Here is an 18605-nt window from a genome sequence, read left to right on the forward strand (position 1 = left end):
ACCACCCAGCAATTGTTTATATTTTTATGGATATGGGCACGTCAGTACAGGTGCCCCCAACAGATACGTGGGATCCCCTAGAGCTGGAGTTACAAGTGATTGTGAGCTTCCTGATGCGGGTTCTGGGCTCAAACTCCAGTCCACTGGAAGAGCAGTCCATACTCTTCGCCACAGAGCCATCTCATGTACCTGCCCTATGCAGCAGTCTTAACAGTCAGTAGTAACTGGACTAGAATTCTCAGCCCTGAGTTGGTGAGCTACGTAAGCCCTTTCCATTCCCATGTCTCCGCAGTTCCCTCTCTATCCTGCCTCCTACTTAAACCTCTTCCTAGCGCCTGTCTCCTGAGCAGGGGCTCTGGGTGTAGCTCTCCAGGAGCTGCCTGGAGCACCTGTGGGTGTATGGCAAGAAATGGGGGGATTCTTACTTATGTTTCTGCTGCTGTAAATTTAACTGTGAAACCAGAGAGACTGGAGGTGCAGCTGCATGAGGGAGCATATGCAGTTCAGTCCCCAGCACTTGGCTTCCCTTGAACTTTCTTCTCCCAGGCTCATCTTGGCAGCCAACAGAGATGAATTCTACAACAGACCCTCCAAGTTGGCAGACTTCTGGGGGAACAACAATGAGATCCTCAGTGGTAAGTGTTTCTTCACACCTGGTGAGCAGCTGTCTACAGTGGCACCCAACAAATAAGGCTAGTAGTGGCCCTGATTCCACATGCAGCGCTGAATGCATAAGTAGGCATGAATGACTTTGGGGATTCAGCCAGCCCCAGAATCAGGCATATCTTAGATCTGGTCACCAGTATGCCCCTTGTATTTTCACATACTATGGTGTCCTAGAAGAAATAGTCAGCCTGTGAGAACAGACCACATTGCTTGGTCTTTGGAGCATCGTCGTGAGTGTATATCTACATATATTTTCATATCTGTATCACCCTTCACCCCACAGCCTGTATTGGGTATATTTTGAATTCGTAATAGACATCAGTAAGCTTTTCCTAGTACAGGCCAATTGTCAAGAGATAGTTTGATCTTTGCTTTAAGGCCTGTTAGAAAGGTAAGGAGCCATCCCCCATTTTAGTAAAGTATTTTTGACTGCTGAACCCAGAAACCCAGGAGTTAATGGGCTTTCCAGTCTGACTTCTGGAGCAGACAGCACACCCTACCCTCGGTGATCACTGTCCGCTATGGTCCTTCTGTGTGGTTCTTTTGCCCATGCCATGCAGTTAGTTAATCTCTGGAAATAGCTCTGGGCTCTCTGCTCTTTGTCCCATGAACTCTGGCTGCCTTAGTCTCCTGGATCCTCAACTCTGGCCTCATATCACAGTGTCTGCTAGGTCCTGGGGACTCTCTCATCATGAGGCTCATGGGCTTGCCTCATTTGTTTCTAGTCTCTCAGACCCTTTATCTATTTTAAGTGACATTTATTTACTTGTTTGTTTATCTCTGTGTATGTGTGCATGTGTACACTCTCAATCTGCCATGTAGATTATGGGGGTCAAACATCAGGCTTGACCTCAAGCGCTTTTACCCACTTACTCATCTTGATTGGTTAACAGTTTCCCCATCAAAAGGCGAGTGCCACTACTGCCTGGATAGAATACTTTATTTTTAACAAATGTGATTTTGGGGGCTGTAGAAATGGCTCAGTGGTTAAGAGCTTTGCCTGCTCTTCTAAAGGTCCTGAGTTCAATTCTCAGGAACTACATGTGCTCACAACCATCTGTAATGAGGTTTGGTGCCCTCTTCTGGCTTGCAGGGATACATGCAGGCAGAACACTGAATACATAATAAATAAATAAATCTTTTTTAAAAACCCTTAAGAATAATAAATAATAAAATAAAATTAAAAAAAAAACAAATGTAGTTTTTTAATATTTATTTATTATGTATACAATATTCTGTATATGTGTGTATGCCTGTAGGCTAGAAGGGGGCAACAGACCCCATTACAGATGGTTGTGAGCCACCATGTGGTTGCTGGGAATTGAACTCAGGACCTTTGGAAGAGCAGGCAATGCTCTTAACCTCTGAGCCATCTCTCCAGCCCCACAAATGTAGTTTTTATGGTTTGTTTTTCTTTGTCTTGTTCAGGAAGCCTGCTGCTCCCCCTAGCCATAACGTTTTTCTGCTAAAGCCTCTAAGTTGACAGTCTGACTATTGTCTCAGATTAGCTTTTATTGTGTGTATGTGTGAGTCTATGTACATGTGTGTGTACATGTGTGCATGGGGCCAGAGGACAACTTCCGCTAACTTCAGACTTTTAAACAAAGTCTTGTTAGTCTGAAACTCACTCATTAGTCCAGACTGGCCCATCACAAGATCCTACGATCAGTCTTTCTCTGCTTGCACCACCTCATCCTGAATTTTACTGGGTTCTGGAAATCAGACAGATCCTCATACTTGCAAGGCAAGTATGTTAGTAACTATCTGTCCAGCTCTGAAATCAGTTTTTGTGCCTGGTATGAGGTAAGAGTTGATATTTATCCTCCTAGTCATTGCAGTATTGTTTATTGAAATCAGCTGAGCATACATGTTGGGTCTGCTCTGGACTTGGTGCACACTGGGTGTGGCACACTGATCTGTGTGTCTTGGCACCAGTACCAGTCGCTGTTACTGTTCTTTTGAACTGACACAGTAGTCACACCTGATCTTTTAAGCCCAGCAGTTCAGGGCTCTAAGTGTTTTCAATGGTATAGTTAAATTTTCATTTTCTGAGCTGGGCATGGTGATGTAGCCAGTCCTGTAATCCCAAAACGTTTGAGTCTGAAACAGAAGTGTCATCGTGAGGTACCCGTCAAGCCCTTCTTGACTATAGTTTGAGACTCTGACTTACAGAAACGAAGTAGGGTTAGGGAGGGAGCTCGGTTGGTGCTTGCCTAGCACGCAGTGCCGAAACCAGGCACAGGCAGAACACGCCTGAGAATCAGATGTTCAAGGCTAGCCTCAACTACATAGTGAATTCAAGGCCAGCCTGAGCTACATTAGACCTTGACTCAAAATGTAGCAGTAAGTAAGTGAACAAGTAAATGTTCATTCTCTAGTTCTCAGCCCACTCTCTTGCTGGGCCTAGTGGCTTGCCGTGGGTCGGTTTGAGCTTCTATGTAGGTGGTTCTGCTCTCTACCATAGAGTTTGTTGTCTTTCCTATGTTTGCATTTTATGTTTATTTTTCTGTTATAATTGATTTTTATTCAAACAAAGACATTTTAGGGTGAGGGAGATGCCTCATCAGGTAAGAGTACTCGCTGCACAAGCATGAGGGTCCGAGTTTATCCTAGCACCCACCAGCATGGTCTTGTCTGCCTATAACCCAGAGCCGTAGAAGACAGAGACAGGGCCACTGTGGAGTGATGGCCCCTCCTAGCTCCAGACTTAGTGAGCTGCTGTTGTGGGGGTTAAGGTGGAGAGTGCTAGTGTCTTCCTCTAGCCCCTACCTGGGCACAGGTACATGTACCAGCACCACAGGTGTGCAAATAACACACTCACATTAGACATACATACTCATATGCACACTTTCTCATAGGACATCTTAATAACTCTTTACTATGATGTTGAGTGTAGTGACCTAATAGTCTGGTGGGATACTTCCTGTTGTCTAGGGTCTCTCTCTCACATACTCATACCTGGGCCATACCTCCCATCTCCTCTCCTATGGCTTATAGGGCCTGTGCAACCTAGTGTGGGACCTAGTAGCGGCAGCACTGACCCTGTGAGGAGCTGTATGTCCTGGCAGAGCTATGGAACATGTCTCATAAGGACTGGGCAGAGGGTCCCAGTGGGACTCATCACGGCAACTTGGCTGATGGTAATGCTGTCATCTGCTCTAGGACTCGACATGGAGGAAGGCAAGGCAGGAGGAACATGGCTGGGCATCAGCACACGTGGGAAGCTGGGGGCCCTCACCAACTATCTGCAGCCCCAGCAAGAGCCACACACCCGTGGTAGAGGTATGAGAGCTGTGGGGTTGGGTGGGACCTAAGTAGAGCAAAGCTGAGACACCTTGGGGTGGAGCTTAGGTAAGACTGGCAGAGCAATGGAGGCGGGCAAGTCTCACTTGGTACTTTGAGGAAGGAAGATACCTAGCCAGAGCTTCTGCTGGTGTGCCCCAGCCACTCATGTGACCTTCACACAACAGTGACAGGAAGAAGAGCTGGAGGCATTGCCAATGTGATGATGCCAGGGAGTGCCCTTCAGGCTTGACTCCCTGGACTGTGTCATTGCCCCCCTGCAAGTTGAGTTTCATTTTTCTTTTATTACTTTAGATACTTATTTATTTATGTATAATATATGTGTGTGTGTGTGTGTGTGTGTGTGTGTGTGTGTATGAGTGCTCTTGTCTGCATGTATGCCTGCATGCCAGAGGAGAACATTGGATCCCATTATATATTGTTATAAGATGCCATGTGGGTGCTGGGAACTGAACTCAGGATCTCTGGAAGAGCAGTCAATACCTTTAACTGCTGAGCCATCTCTCCAGCTTTGACTTTCATCTTTCTTGATGCTGAATTTCCACATAGAGGCATAGTAGGTGAACTTTATTTTCTTTCATTCATCTGTTTATTCTACCATGTGGATACTGAACTCAGGGCATCAAGCAAGCTAGGCAAGGGTTTTACTGTTGAGATCTGTCTCCTACCTGCAGAATGTGTGTGTGTGTGTGTGTGTGTGTGTGTGTGTGTGTGTGTGTGTATTTGTTTTGTTTTTCAAGACAGGGATTCTCTGTGTGACCTGGCTGTCCTGGAACTCGCTCTGTAGACCAAGCCAGCCTCAAACTCAGAGATCGGTTTGTCTCTGCCTCCAAAGTGCTGGGATTAAAGGCATGTGCCGCCACCACCCAGACCTAGAAAATATTTTTAAAGCCATTCTCCATAATAGCCCAGTTAGCAAGGTATGGCTGGCTCAGATGTTGGAGCCCCAGTGCAGTTAACCCTCATATGTCCTCCCGAGTCCCTGCTTCAGTCTTCCCCACAGCAGGACTGCATGCCTGCTGCCTTGGCCATTGATGTGTGTACCCTGCCTACAGGTGAACTTGTGACTCACTTTCTGACCAGTGACATGGACAGCCTTTCCTACCTGAAGAAGGTCTCTACAGAGGGCCACCTGTACAACGGCTTTAACCTCATAGCAGCTGACCTGAGGTGGGTCTGCCTTGGTAACTCGGTCTTCAGCTCCCTGCCCCAGTCAGCTCGGTGGTCTTTCCCGGGACTTCACTTGAGGGGTGCTTGGCAAACACCTGAGGGCCTAGCCTGTCTCAGATCCACTGACTGAGTATAGGGCCCAGAGCTCAGAGCTTCTTGAGACAGTGTATGGTTGCCGGCTCCCTGCAGTGACAGAACTGCTGCTGGGAGTTGACAGTGCCTCCTGGGGCAGCTCCAGCCCCATCACTTCCTGTGGGGATGCTTCATAGCAGCTGGCTCAGTCTGTCTTGGCTTGAGCTCCCAGGTGTTCTCATGTTGGAGATGTGGCTATAGGAGCACAAATTTGATATGCTTGGCCTTTCAGTGGGTTAAATATCCTTATCTCCCTTTTATCCCTGATGTCAGTGAGTGCTATTAGCTGTGGTTTCCTCCTGAGGGAAGCTGCTGTCATCCTACACCCAGATATCTGTCCTGAGCTGCTCCTACCACAGGGGCAGGTCCACAGGTCCATAGGTGAGCATCCCTTGTGTATGTGTGTCCTGTGTCACTCCAGAACTACATGGCTAGATTGACTGGTTGTGGAAGCTGAGTGAGGTGCAATGGTCAGGAAGAAGCCCTGGAGTGGGCGCTAGGAGGGCATGCTGCCATCCTCCTTTCTCACTCTGGGGGCTCCTGGAGGCCATAAACCTGATCTCTCTCTTCTCCAAACATGGAGCTGGGTGTGCACTTTCAGTAGTAGTTCATGCGTGTCTGATCTAGCCCCGAGAGACCAGAGCCATGGCGCTGATGCAAACAGGAATGACTGCTCAGTAGCTATGTCAAATAGGTGAAAACAAGGCTGATGTTCTCTGGGCAGATATATGGTGTCTTTTGTTGTTCTCTGGGCAGATACACAGTGGCTTCCGATGTTCTCTGGGCAGATACACAGTGGCTTCCCATGTTCTCTGGGCAGATACACAGTGGCTTCCCATGTTCTCTGGGCAGATACACAGTGGCTTCCCATGTTCTCTGGGCAGATACACAGTGGCTTCCCATGTTCTCTGGGCAGATAAACAGTGGCTTCCCATGTTCTCTGGGCAGATACAACACAGTGGCTTCCGATGTTCTCTGGGCAGATACACAGTGGCTTCCCATGTTCTCTGGGCAGATACACAGTGGCTTCCCATGTTCTCTGGGCAGATACACAGTGGCTTCCCATGTTCTCTGGGCAGATACACAGTGGCTTCCCATGTTCTCTGGGCAGATACAACACAGTGGCTTCCGATGTTCTCTGGGCAGATACACAGTGGCTTCCCATGTTCTCTGGGCAGATAAACAGTGGCTTCCCATGTTCTCTGGGCAGATACAACACAGTGGCTTCCGATGTTCTCTGGGCAGATACACAGTGGCTTCCCATGTTCTCTGGGCAGATACACAGTGGCTTCCCATGTTCTCTGGGCAGATACACAGTGGCTTCCCATGTTCTCTGGGCAGATACAACACAGTGGTTTCCGATGTTCTCTGGGCAGATACACAATGGCTTCCCATGTTCTCTGGGCAGATACACAGTGGCTTCTGTTGTTCTCTGGGCAGATACACAGTGGCTTCCAGTGTTCTTTGGGCAGATACACAGTGGCTTCCAATGTTCTTTGGGCAGATACACGGTGGCTTCCGATGTTCTCTGGGCAGATACACAGTGGCTTCTGTAGTTCTCTGGGCAGATACACAGTGGCTTCTGATGTTCTCTGGGCAGATACACGGTGCTTCCCATGTTCTCTGGGCAGATAAACGGTAGCTTCAGCTGTTCTCTGGGCAGATACACAGTGGCTTCTGCAGTTGGGCTTCTGGAGATCTGAGCAGTCTTCCTTGCTATAGACCCTGAAAGGTCAGAATTCAACTAAAGAGCAATCCCACTGAGGGTAGCAGTTGGGGACTGATAAACCAAGGTCTAAGCTGGGCATGGTGCTATATACCTTTACTCCCAGCACTTGAGAGACAGAGAACAGGCAGGCCTTGGTGGGTTCAAGGCCAGTTGATTTATGTAAAGAGTTGCAGACCAGCTATGACTATATAGTGAGACCTTGTCTCAAAAACAGCAACCAAGACCTGGGGCTAGAGAGATGGCTTAGTGGGTAAAAGTGCATACAGTCTTTGTAAAAGACAGGAGTTCAGTTCCCAGCATCTATGTCAAATGACTCTTAAAGAGATTGAGAGAAAGAAAACAAGCCTTCAATGGAGAGATATTTGTCCTGGTCACAGCTATCCCTGGACAGTTCCCCCCAATACACACACTTTATCTAGTCCCTGGCGAGGGTGACAGGGACCCTGGCATAGGTACCCAATTCCTTGGGTCCTTACACACAAAAAAAAAAAATTGAAGAAAAAAATTTCCCACGAACAAAATCTTCAAAATTTGTTAGCAAAACATCTTCAGAAAGTTGCAAGGGCTGGAGTGAGGAAGAATGTGAAGGGGTGTGAACCCAGACTGCGGACTGCTGGACAGGGGGAGCAAGAGGAATCATCGTGATAACCAAAAACACCCCCACTTGTCACTGTCCATTGGAAGGTATTTCACTCACTTCTGAGTTCCAGTGAAAGGCTTCCTGTGGCGTGGAGGAATTGGGGCTTTTTCAGCAGCTACAGCCGTGTAGCTGTGAAATGTTACAGTAGGAGAAGATAGCTTTTGTCACTTTGTTCGGAAGCCTACTCTGGGGCTGCCTGTCAGAAGCACCTAGAGATGGGCCATACAGTGGCCGCCGTGACCCACCAGAAGGGCTGGGGGTGGCATGCAGCTATCATAACATCCGTGTTAGAAAACTGTGAGGTATTTGCACATCTGCTTCCTCCTTTTTTTTTTTTTTTTTTTTTTTTTTTTTTTTCTGGTTTTTCGAGACAGGGTTTCTCTGCAGCCTTAGAGCCTGTCCTGGAGCTAGCTCTTGTAGACCAGGCTGGTCTCGAACTCACAGAGATCCGCCTGCCTCTGTCTCCCAAGTGCTGCTGCTTCCTCCACTTTGGTCCCAGTAGAGAGCCAGGAGTGTACCTATGAGAATGGACAGGGGCTGGTGTCTCCGTGGCCCAGCTTTCCAGGCCCTGAGCTGGGCTGAAGTGGGCCATTGTCCTTGTGTTGGTCACTAGCCTGAGCTAGAGGCAAGGCAGGTGAGATCACTGGGAAATGCTGGGAACAGGGCTGCTTGTGGCTCCCATGTGACTGTCTGGCTTTTGGCTTCCATTCACAGCACAACAAAAGGAGATGTCGTTTGCTACTATGGAAACCGGGGGCAGCCTGAGCCTGTTGTCTTGGCACCAGGTGAGCTGGCTTTGGTGTCCAGACAGGGTGGGAGCTGCTCCTAAGTTGGGAATACCATGTTCTTTTCAGAGACCAGGCTATTGTTGCTTTGTTCTCCTGGAACTTGACTTTTTGACTTTTTACTTTTTGACACGTTTTTTAAATGTGTCTCATGTGGTCTGTAGAGGACTGTGGCCTGCACCTGCCCACATCTGCATGCAGTCTCCCATGGGCTTTTACTACACTGGGAGATGCTGACTTGCTCTGGACCCCTGTCCTAGCCCCCAAAACTCAGCTAGCATCTCATAGGGGTCACCACCTAGTGTCTTCCCCCATACACACACATACCACATACTTCAGCTCCTTTCATATGCATACCTCCTACACCCAGTGCCATACTTGTCCCATGTTCCCTGCCCTAGCTCCTGGATACTCTCCTCTTACCACACCTGTACCCAGTCTGTACTACAGTCTCTGCAGCTGGGCTTGCTGTCCCTCTTTTCCCTGGGTGTTGTCTTTTCTTGGAAGCCTTTTCCACCAGCTGCCTGCCTCCACCCAGAGCTGACATTTTCTCTCTCCCTTCCTCCTTCTCCCCCCACACACTCATTCACACACATATACTCACATGGCCCTATAAGCCACTTTGGAAAAAGAGATGTCTGTATTTTGTCCCAGGTCTAGTGCCAAGACTGAGCAGGACCCACAGAAAATAGCACAAATGGGGTCCAGCACAGCACAGGGTGAACTAACCTCCTGGGGCCAACTCCTTCATTCACAGCCTGTGAGCAATCCCTTGCTGGTAACATTTTGGGTCTGTGGGCCTTGGACACTGCCTCTGGTCCCTACACTGCCATTGACCCATACCAATAGGTATCCCTACCCTAGGCAGAGAGTCAGTGTCCTCAGCAGCACTCACACCCTCCTGTGTGTGACACTTTTCGTTCCTAATACAGTTTCTGCATCCCTAAGTCACGGAGTCTTTCTTAGGCAGTTGGCGCAGATTACTAAATGAGGTTGCAGGACACATGTCACTCCTTCCCATTGAGGACCAGTGGTAGGCCCAAAATGTTGTGTTCCAGGTGTAGCTCAAGGGAAGTGGGGAGTTGCCCCCAGGAGTGCTGAGTAGCCCTACCCTGCCTGTGTTATTAGCTCCAGGGATAATGCTGAGACCTGTAGTCCTGGCCTGCTTCACAACAAAACTCATACATACACTGGTTCATGCCAGTGCTGGCTTCAGCTTTTCAAGACTTTCTGGAACTGTTTGAGCCCCAGATTGGCCAAAGGGCTGTAGAGCTCCCCCCATTTTATGGGGTATGTCCAGGCCAGGATGCCATGGGATGATGAGATCCTAGAATAGGCAGCTCACACCTAGAGTGTGGCGTCTGCTCAGTCCCACTAGGTCTCCTGTGCACTTCTCACCCAGAGCTCTCTGCCGGCTGTGGCTACTTGAGCTTCCCTTGGTGGTGTCCATCCTGCCTTCCTGCGCAAGCCCAGGGCAGGGGCAGCTGCGCTCCCAGCTGATGCCTGCCCTGAAGTCCTGAGTTAGGCAGTCACAGGGGTTCAACTCCTGCCAGGTCAGAGCCCTTTCATTTCAGCTTCTTGGGGTCTGCAGACCCGCTGAAGAGGATTCGTACCTCAGAAGTCGGCCTCAGTGGCCCAGAGGCCTCTGGGAGAGTGGCTGGAGGCAAGGACACGAGGCCTACTGTTCTCAGGGCTGAAAACTCCGACTGCAGCTTATTTTCTGCCGGATCTTTACAGTAGACACTCGTTCCGTCTACGTCATGACTTATCCCTGAGTGTGCCCCTACTTGATCTGTGTCCCCTTTATTCTAGTGATGAGAACTGAAGCCAGGCCCTCACACCTACTAAATACACTCTTGGGAAACCCTCAGCCCTCCACTTTTAAGCAGAATTGCTCTGAGTTCAAATCCAGCAGTGACTATATAGTAAGTGCCTAGGCTACAGAATGGGGCCTTGTCCCAAAAAGCCAAACCTTTATTGAGATGAGTCTCATATGCTTGCATGTAAACTCTGTCACACAGCCAGCTGTGGTGACACACACCTATAATCCCAGCACTAGAGAGGTAAAGGCAAAAAGATAGTAATAACAAGGCTGATATGCAAAATAAGTTCAAAGCCAGCCAAAACTCCATGACAAGCCTCTTACCTAAGAGGTGTTTGGGCGGGGGGAGGGGGTGTTTCATATAAGCTGAGAGTGGTATACATCTGAAACCCAATGCTCAGGAGAGTGAGGCAGAAGGATCATAGTTTGAGGTCAGTCTGGACTTCATTTACAATCAAATGTGAAGCCAGGCAGTGGTGGCGCACGCCTTTAATCCCAACACTTGGAAGGCAGGCGGATCTCTGAGTTTTAGGTATCTTGTTCTATATAGTGAGTTTCAGGCCAGCAAGGGTTACATAGTGAGATACTATCTCAATAAGCCAAATAAATTAATAAAATAAAAATAAATGATGCACTGGGCATGGTATGCACACCTTTAGTCCCAGCACTCAGAACGCCAAGGAAGGCGGATCTCTGTAAATTCAAAGCCAGCCTGATTTACATAGAATGCTCCAGGTAATTCCAAAATTTTTCACCATCTACCAAAAAACCCCAGACCCACCCGAGCTGCTCCTTCTTCTCTCCTATCTCTTGGGGTGTATGCCTTCCGGACATTTCATTCAGACAGAACCAGCCATGTAGCAGAGGAAGCTGACTTCTACTTGGCTTACTTGATGTTTTCAATTGCCTTTACCTGGAGCCATCTCACCGGCCCAGCACACCTCTCTCCACCTAGAGCCTTTGGAGGAACTTCCACGTGGTTCGCCAAAGCAGCTGCACATTTTACTTCTCTGCTTTCCTGTTTTCCCAAACTCTCACCAAGGCTTAGCTGCTCTCTGAATCTAGTGGGAGAGAGTTCTAGGGATGGAACCCAGGCCCATAAGCATGCTGAGCACATACTGTACCACTGAGTTATATTCCCAGCCTTCTGTCCCCCACCCCCATCCCATCCCCAACATGAGGTGCTTGTGACTCAGGCCCAAGGCCTCTGACATACTAGGCAAAGTTCTCTACCTTTAACATCATTACCTGTCACCTCTTTTCTTTTTTTAGGTGGGAGTGAGGGGGAAGCAGGGCGGGGGCCCATGAATTTCAGGCTAGCTAGACTCCAACTCAGTATATGTCTAAGGATGACCTTGAACTCCTGATCTTCCCACTGCTACCTTCTGAATTCTGGAATTACAGGTGTAGTCTGTCCATCTAAAAGTTTTGTTCTTTCTATATAATCTACAAATCTCACTCATCAGATACCTAACTCACAGAAGTCCTTTCCCATTTTGTGTTTTATCTAACTTCTTTGGCACTTTTTTTTGAAATAAGTAACTTTAAATTTACATGAAGTCTCATTTATCTTGTTGCTTATGCTTTTATTGTCTTACCTAATAAATCATTGCTTAATCGAAGGTCATGAAGCTTTTTCCTTTTAAAATTTATATATTCTCTCTCTCTCTCTCTCTCTCTCTCTCTCTCTCTCTTTCTCTTTCTGTCTGTCTGTCTATGTGTGTGTGTGTGTACTTTGGGAGTCTCGCTCTAACTTAGGCTGACCTGAACCTTGCTGTGTAGTCTGGCCTCAAACCTGCCACAATCCTGCCTCAGCCTCCTGAGTTCTAGGATTATAGATACATGCCACCACACTTGATCCTAAAGCTGCTCCCCCCCCCTTTTTTTTGGTTTGGTTTGGTTTTTGGAGTCTGGGTCTCATACAAACAAACTTGCCTCAAACATTTATTTGTTGTGCGTGTGTGTGTACCTGCCTGCGTGCCCATTCCTCAGCTTACATCGGAGGTCAAAGGACAACTTGGCAGGTGTAGCTCTCTCCACCATGGATCCCAGAGCTTGAACTCTGATCATCAGACTTGGTGGCAGGTGCCTTTACCCACTGAGCCATCGTGTTGTCCTTTGTTTGTGCATAGGGTGTGAGGTCAGGGCCAACTCCAGTCTTTGTGACTGCCCAGTTACCCAGCACCATTATAGAGGTCTCGCAAGCTACTTCAGAAAGAAAAGCCCGTGACACCGGTGCTGACAGCTTGGCCTGGGAGGCTCCAGCAGAGCCAGAGTAAGTTTCCAGGGCCTCAGCTGGTCCTACATCAGATTCAGCTTCCACTAGTGGCTTGTTCAAGATGCTTGACTTTAAGCCATCTGGGCCTCCACATGGCGAGGCTGACCTTCTTCCTACAGGAACCTATGGGCTAAGCAATGCCCTACTGGAGACGCCCTGGAGGAAGCTGTGCTTTGGCAAACAACTCTTCATGGCAGTGGTGGAGCAGAGTGAGGCACTCCCTAAGGACACCCTTGTCACCCGTCTCCTAGATGTGCTCAGCAATGAGGAGGCGTAAGTGAGCAAGTCCCCCTGGGGCAGCCACACAGGCCTAGGGCAGGGAGAAAGGCAGGATTTGCTACCTGAAGGCCTGTGGAGATGAGCAGAGTAGCTTCCCAGCTGTAGCACAGCACGCCTGACCTGTTATCCTCTGCCTCCTCAAGATTCAGATCACTCCTCTCGGGATGCAGTGGGGCCCTGGATAATGAGATGGTGCTCCAGGGGCCTGTGTTCTGGGGGACTGGGTATTCTCTGAGGTCTGGTCGCCCTCTACACAAGGAGGGCTAGTGTGATAGTCTAGAAGGTTCTAGTTACTCAGCAAACCTTAGGGAGAAGAGTCAGAGAAGCCAGAAGCTAGTCAGAGCAGGCCTAGGACTTGACATTGATTGCTGTGCCCTGCCTCCAGTGACCTTGGAGGTAAGCATGAGGCATTGACACTCCTGTCCCTGGCAGGACCAGACCACCCTCCACCCTCTTCCATGCTCATGGACCTCTTCATGGGGCACTTGGTCCTCAGCCAAGAGTCCTGGCATTTGTTCCTACACAGTCCCATACTTATTCCCATTTTCATCTAAGCTTGGCCACTTTGTGCACACAAGGCCTGGTGTTCTTCCATCTTACTCACCTTGCAGTCTTCAAAGGAACCCTTTGCCACGCTTTCATCCTCCACAGGGTGAGGACTGCCCTGGCCTTGCTCACGCTCCTGTGGACCTTGAACCATAACATCATTCTCCATCCTCAGCATCAGCTGCCCTCTTGTGGAGATGCTCTGGGCTTTGCTCAGCCATGAGTCCACGTGGTCCTCAATCACTTGGCTAGGTCAATTATGGCTCTGGCTGTTCTTATTGATAACTATAGTCGTGGTACAAGATGTGCTGGTTGGTGAGTCTCAGGGCTTAAAGAGGCACTATTGACTGATGCCCACAGGGTACCGCTAAGAGACAATAGAGAGTATATGTGCCATCAAGATGCCTAGACTTAGTGATGGAGTCATAAGTGATCCTGGTGGAATGGCAGCAAAGCAGAAGGACCCAAGTTATAAACAAGCCTATAGTTCCTCTCCCTACAGCCTTTTAAGGCCAAGGCATCCTTAGGAACCTCCGGCTGCCAACATGGCAAATAGCCCCCTCAGATACACAGGCAACAGATAGGCACATAGGGGACTAACAGCTTCTCTGGACCTCTATCCTTCCAGACAGCTGCCAGACCCAGCCATTGAGGACCAGGGCCAGGAGTATGTACAGCCCTTTCTGAGCAAGTATGCAGCCGTGTGTGTGCGCTGTGCCACCTATGGCACCAGGTGATCAGGGTTGGAACTGCTGGGCATATTCCCTTCCCATTGGGTGTCCCCCACAACACAACTGGCCATGGCTAGGCACCTCCCCTAATCCAGTGCATTCCAGAGTCTGTCTGCTCTAGACTCCACTGCAGGTTGAACAGATCCTACAGGTTATGTGCCCATGGGGTCGGGTGGGTCAGAGCTCTGGCTTCCTGAAGCTGTCATTGTATCCTAGGTGGGGCTCCTGCCTGCCTCACTTGTTCAAAGAAGCCAAAGATGGCTTTGGAATGTTGGCATTGCCCTGGCATTGATTCTTCAAAGCCTGTGCTTTACATGCTGGAGTGGCAGTATGGGCTGGTCTTTATATGTACCCACCCTACTTGAAGGACAGGGGCTCACACATGAAAGTTCCCCAGAGGGTGCACTGAAAGAACGAAGAAAGTGAGCCAGGTGACAGCGTGGGCTAGTGCTGGAAGAAGGACATGAGGGATTTTTCTAGGTAAACAGGTCATGTGCCCCAAGTAGTTGAGAGCTTAACCTCTTAGAGAGCCAGACATGGCCAGGTGTCTGGAAGCCTGGTGTCCTGCCAGTGGGATAATGAGTTGTCAGTTCTCCAACTCTGTGAGGGATGTAGTGAATTGGTTCTTGCTATGGAAAAGGGTCAGACTAAGATGGGGTGTTTTAGAGCAGAGGTAACAGGACTGACCCATCATGAGACTGGCCAGGAAACCCAGATGCCCCTCCTGATGAACCCCTCTTGTCCTCAGAGTTGAGACCAGGTGGTAATGATGCATGCCTTTAATCCCAGCACTCTAGAGGCAGAGGGTGTGGATCTCTGTTAAATTCAAGGCCAGCCTGGTCTACAGAGTGAGTTCCAGGACTGGCTCCATAGCTACTGAGAAACCCTGTCTCAAAAAAAAAAAAAAAAAAAAAAAAGAGGAGTAGCCAGCTCAGTCCTTGGTGTGATGAGCCTACCCTACCCTTTGTGCCTCAGGTCTGGTTCCAGCTGTGGCTCTGAACGGTGGAATTGGGGCTAACGGATGTTTTCTTTCAGAACCAACACCATCATCCTTGTGGATGCAGATGGCCATGTGACCTTCACAGAACGAAGCATGCTGGACAAAGATGCCTCTCGCTGGGAGACCAACACCTATGAGTTCACACTACAGAGTTAGCCCCACTGCAAGGATGCTGTGCCTCAAGGGTCAGCATAGATAGAAACCTTCCATGGCCACACTGCATGTCTGTGACTCTGCCAGCATCCCTAGGACCAGGACCCTCTGATCTGTGTGTTACCAATACTTGGCCTCATACCCAGCTCAGGGTTTGTCTGTGCCAGTGGGGAATGGCAGAGTTGAACACTAGGTTTGAGTCGGACCTGGGTGTGTCATACACATGTGCCGCACCTCATGCTCAGTCCCACCACCACCACCACCATGTACACATACATGTGTGTGCCTGGCTGACTAGCAGGGCAGTGCCTCTCACTTCACACACATTTGGCCAGTGATCGCTTCCCTGAACAAATAACAGAAGCAGGCTTTTTCTAGCAACTGGCCTTCCCTTTCCTGAGTGCAGAGCGTGACGATGCCTCAGTTCCTCATGGCTAGACAGGCTCCTTCAGGAGAGCTGGTCGTGTTAGAAACCGAACATGGCACAAGAAAAACCCACATGGATTGGAGATCCTGTAGTTCTGTGTGTTAGGGGATCCTGTGTGCATTGGTCAGTCCCATTGTGTGGGCCCTGGGATCCCTTAGACCCCTGCTTGCCCAGCAGGCATTGTGGGTTCTGAGCAGGACCATCTCAGCAAGTGGCTAAGCCAGCCCCTGCCATCTCCCGTTTCCCTCTTCACAAGCTGGACTTCATGTGAACATGAGCTGTTGATAATAAAATGTTGAGCTTGTGATGGGTAAGGGTGTTTCAGTTTTTCCTTCGTGTGAAGGCAACAGTCAGAATGTCATGGTGGGTCAGATGCCCCTCAGTGCTCTTCTGTTTACATAACCTCAGGAGCACTGGTGGACGCCTATCGGTCAGGCAAGGCCAGGGTGTGAGAGAACCTATTGGTGAACCTATGTGGGCTGCCACCACCAGGGTTCCCTCAGGAGTCCCTAAGATCCTTTTGGTTCATAAGCATTATGACTAGGTGTTCATCCCTTTGGGAGACATGTGACTCCCACAAACCTGGGTATGACATCGGCACTTTACCCATCTGACATGGGTGGGGGGCGGGAAAGGGAGTCCATAGAAGAAGAGCTAGTGAGCCTGTGGGTCCTGGGGCCAGAGAATGGTGGGAATGGGTGAGTTAGAGGTCCAGGGGATGTTCTTAGCCCCAGACCTTGGGAACCTCCACCCTGCCAGCAAGAAGCCCATAGCTCAGGCTCCCTTGTACATCTGCAGCCACCTTTGTCTTGGCATTTCAGAGTCATGAGCCACGTGTGGATCTGAACTGGGTGTCGCAGACTGAATGTATTTGCTGCTGGTTCCTCTAGTGAAGACTTCACCTTTCCTGTCTCTAGCACCCTCCTCTGGGGTCCAAGGGAAATACTGCTTTATTGAAACCAAGGTTGAACAGGTGACAAAACATCACCCAGGCCTGAGAAAAGACAGGTACTGAGTATCACACTGGTTGAGCCCCCACAGGTTGCTGTAGATCCTGTCACCCTTGTTCTATACCCGTTTCCACTCATGGAGAACAACCCCTCAGGTGTCTACCTCTGTCCTGCCGTGGAGCCCTCTGCCCCAAGTCTGCCTGAACCTCCTCAGTGGTCTCCTGTGGAAGGGACAGCCCAAGAGTGTTACTTTTCTGATTGTAGCCTAAGTTAGGCTCTGCCTTGAAGGAGATGCTCATCCCAGTGCCCAGAGCTTGCACAGCTTTGCAACAGCCTCCATCCAGACACCAGCTGCCAGCACTCTAAACAAGTGTCTGGCTCAGCAGCGTGTCCCCAGCACTGCAGAGACTGAGGCCAGCCTGGGATACCTAGTGAGACACTGTCACATAAAAGTGAAACCAAACATGCTTCTGAATGAGGTACTCATTACCACTGGGTTTGCTGTGGCAGCATGAAAAAAGGAATACAGCTTTACCTGTGAGGAACCCAGCTTGAAAGGGCTGTATGGTCCCTTAGTTACCTACACAGCTGAGGAAGTGGGACATGAGGCCAGGACAGAGTGCTGCCTCTTGGGACAAGGTGCTGCCTCCAGGAGCGCTGCAAGCCCGCCACCCTTCCATGCGGGTCCTACCTTCAGCTCAGGTCCCTTCCTCAGAGCTCATGCACTAGGATCTTTATATCCACTGTCCCCTGCCTGAAGAGCTCTTTCCTCAGATATCCAAACCACACATTCTTCCTCTCTCTCCACTTCTCCCGTTTCCCCCCACCTCTCTTGAGACAGAGCCCCTCACTGGCCTGGAACTTGCCAAGTAAGCTAGGCTTACTGGCCAGTGAACTCCAGGAATTCACCCCTCTGCCTGTGGAATTACAAACACATGCCACTCCACCCAGTCCTTTTTCACAAGGGTTCTGAAAACTAAACTCGGGTTTTCATGTCTGCAAGGTAAGTGAAGCCCCCTTTTACTATGTCTTGGGCAGAGACCTGTTTAAAGGTAAAATCTCAGACCAGTGAGATAGCTTGCAAGGGAAAAAATCCTCGCTGACAACTATAGTTCAATCCCTGGAACTCAGGACAAAGAATCCACTCCTGAGTTGTTCTCTGTCACATTCTTATGGCACACATGCCTTGCACTCAAACACAACACATGCACACACACACACACACACACACACAAAGACAGAAACAGTAGACTCCGTGAGTTCGAGGCCAGCCTAGTCTCCATAGCAAGTTACGGGACAGCCAGGGCTTTAAGGAGAAACTTGTCTTGAAGGAAAAAAGAGCATTTGAACCTTTTAAACATGCTCAGAAGAAGGTCTGAGTGAGCAACAGCCATAACAAAAACATGATTAATGAAAGGCCATTAGTAGCTTTACTAAAACCAAGACTGCCCTTTTATCATCTAGGATATCCTAGACAACTTTTAAAATACATAAGTTTAAATGCATCAAAGAAATACAAAAAGTGAGAGTTGATAGAAATCTTGTCAAGTCATTTTTTGTTTTGTGTCTTTGAAACAGGGTCTCACTATGTAGACCAGGTTGACCTTGAACTCACAGAGATCTGTCTGCTTAACTTCCCCAGTACTGTTATTAAAGGTGTGTGCCACTATGCCTGACTTGTCAGGAGTTTCAAGCTCAGTTTCTTAGGGTGCTTGTTTACCAGTGAGGTCAAAGGTGAGAGCATGACTCAGTCTTAACCACGGCCATATGGATGTGCTGTCAGAAGCAGCTGACACAAGTCTGAGGTAAGAGATGCTTGGCCAGATGGTGCATATGTTTAATGCCAGCACTAGGGAATCAGAGAGAGGTGGATCTCTGTGAGTTCAAGGCCAGCCTGGTCTACAAAGCAACTGCCAGGACAGGCTCCAAATCTACACAGAGAAACCCTGACTGGGACTCCCCCACCCCGAAAAAAACAAAACAAAAATAAAAAC

The 18605-nt window shown here is 49.1% G+C and overlaps 1 protein-coding gene and 1 non-coding gene across 3 annotated transcripts in view; both read left to right on the forward strand.

Moving 5' to 3' along the window:
- Tango2 (transport and golgi organization 2 homolog) overlaps positions 1–15975 on the forward strand; it is a 43033-nt gene extending 27058 nt beyond the window's left edge. For both annotated transcript variants that reach the window (XM_038346114.1, XM_038346113.1), the window contains exons 3-9: positions 547–635; positions 3829–3948; positions 5025–5139; positions 8355–8425; positions 12645–12798; positions 13979–14083; positions 15117–15975. In XM_038346114.1, coding sequence (XP_038202042.1) covers positions 547–635; positions 3829–3948; positions 5025–5139; positions 8355–8425; positions 12645–12798; positions 13979–14083; positions 15117–15237 — 775 coding nt within the window. In that variant the 3' untranslated portion in view covers positions 15238–15975. The remainder of the gene's footprint in view (positions 1–546; positions 636–3828; positions 3949–5024; positions 5140–8354; positions 8426–12644; positions 12799–13978; positions 14084–15116) is intronic.
- A 200-nt stretch (positions 15976–16175) lies between these two features.
- LOC119825837 lies at positions 16176–16277 on the forward strand. The gene has a single exon (XR_005287302.1). It is a non-coding gene; the product is annotated as a small nucleolar RNA U13 (small nucleolar RNA).
- The last annotated feature ends 2328 nt before the right edge of the window (positions 16278–18605 follow it).

This window comes from Arvicola amphibius, chromosome 10 (genome assembly GCF_903992535.2).
Source record: "Arvicola amphibius chromosome 10, mArvAmp1.2, whole genome shotgun sequence".
Classification (NCBI taxonomy): domain Eukaryota; kingdom Metazoa; phylum Chordata; class Mammalia; order Rodentia; family Cricetidae; genus Arvicola; species Arvicola amphibius.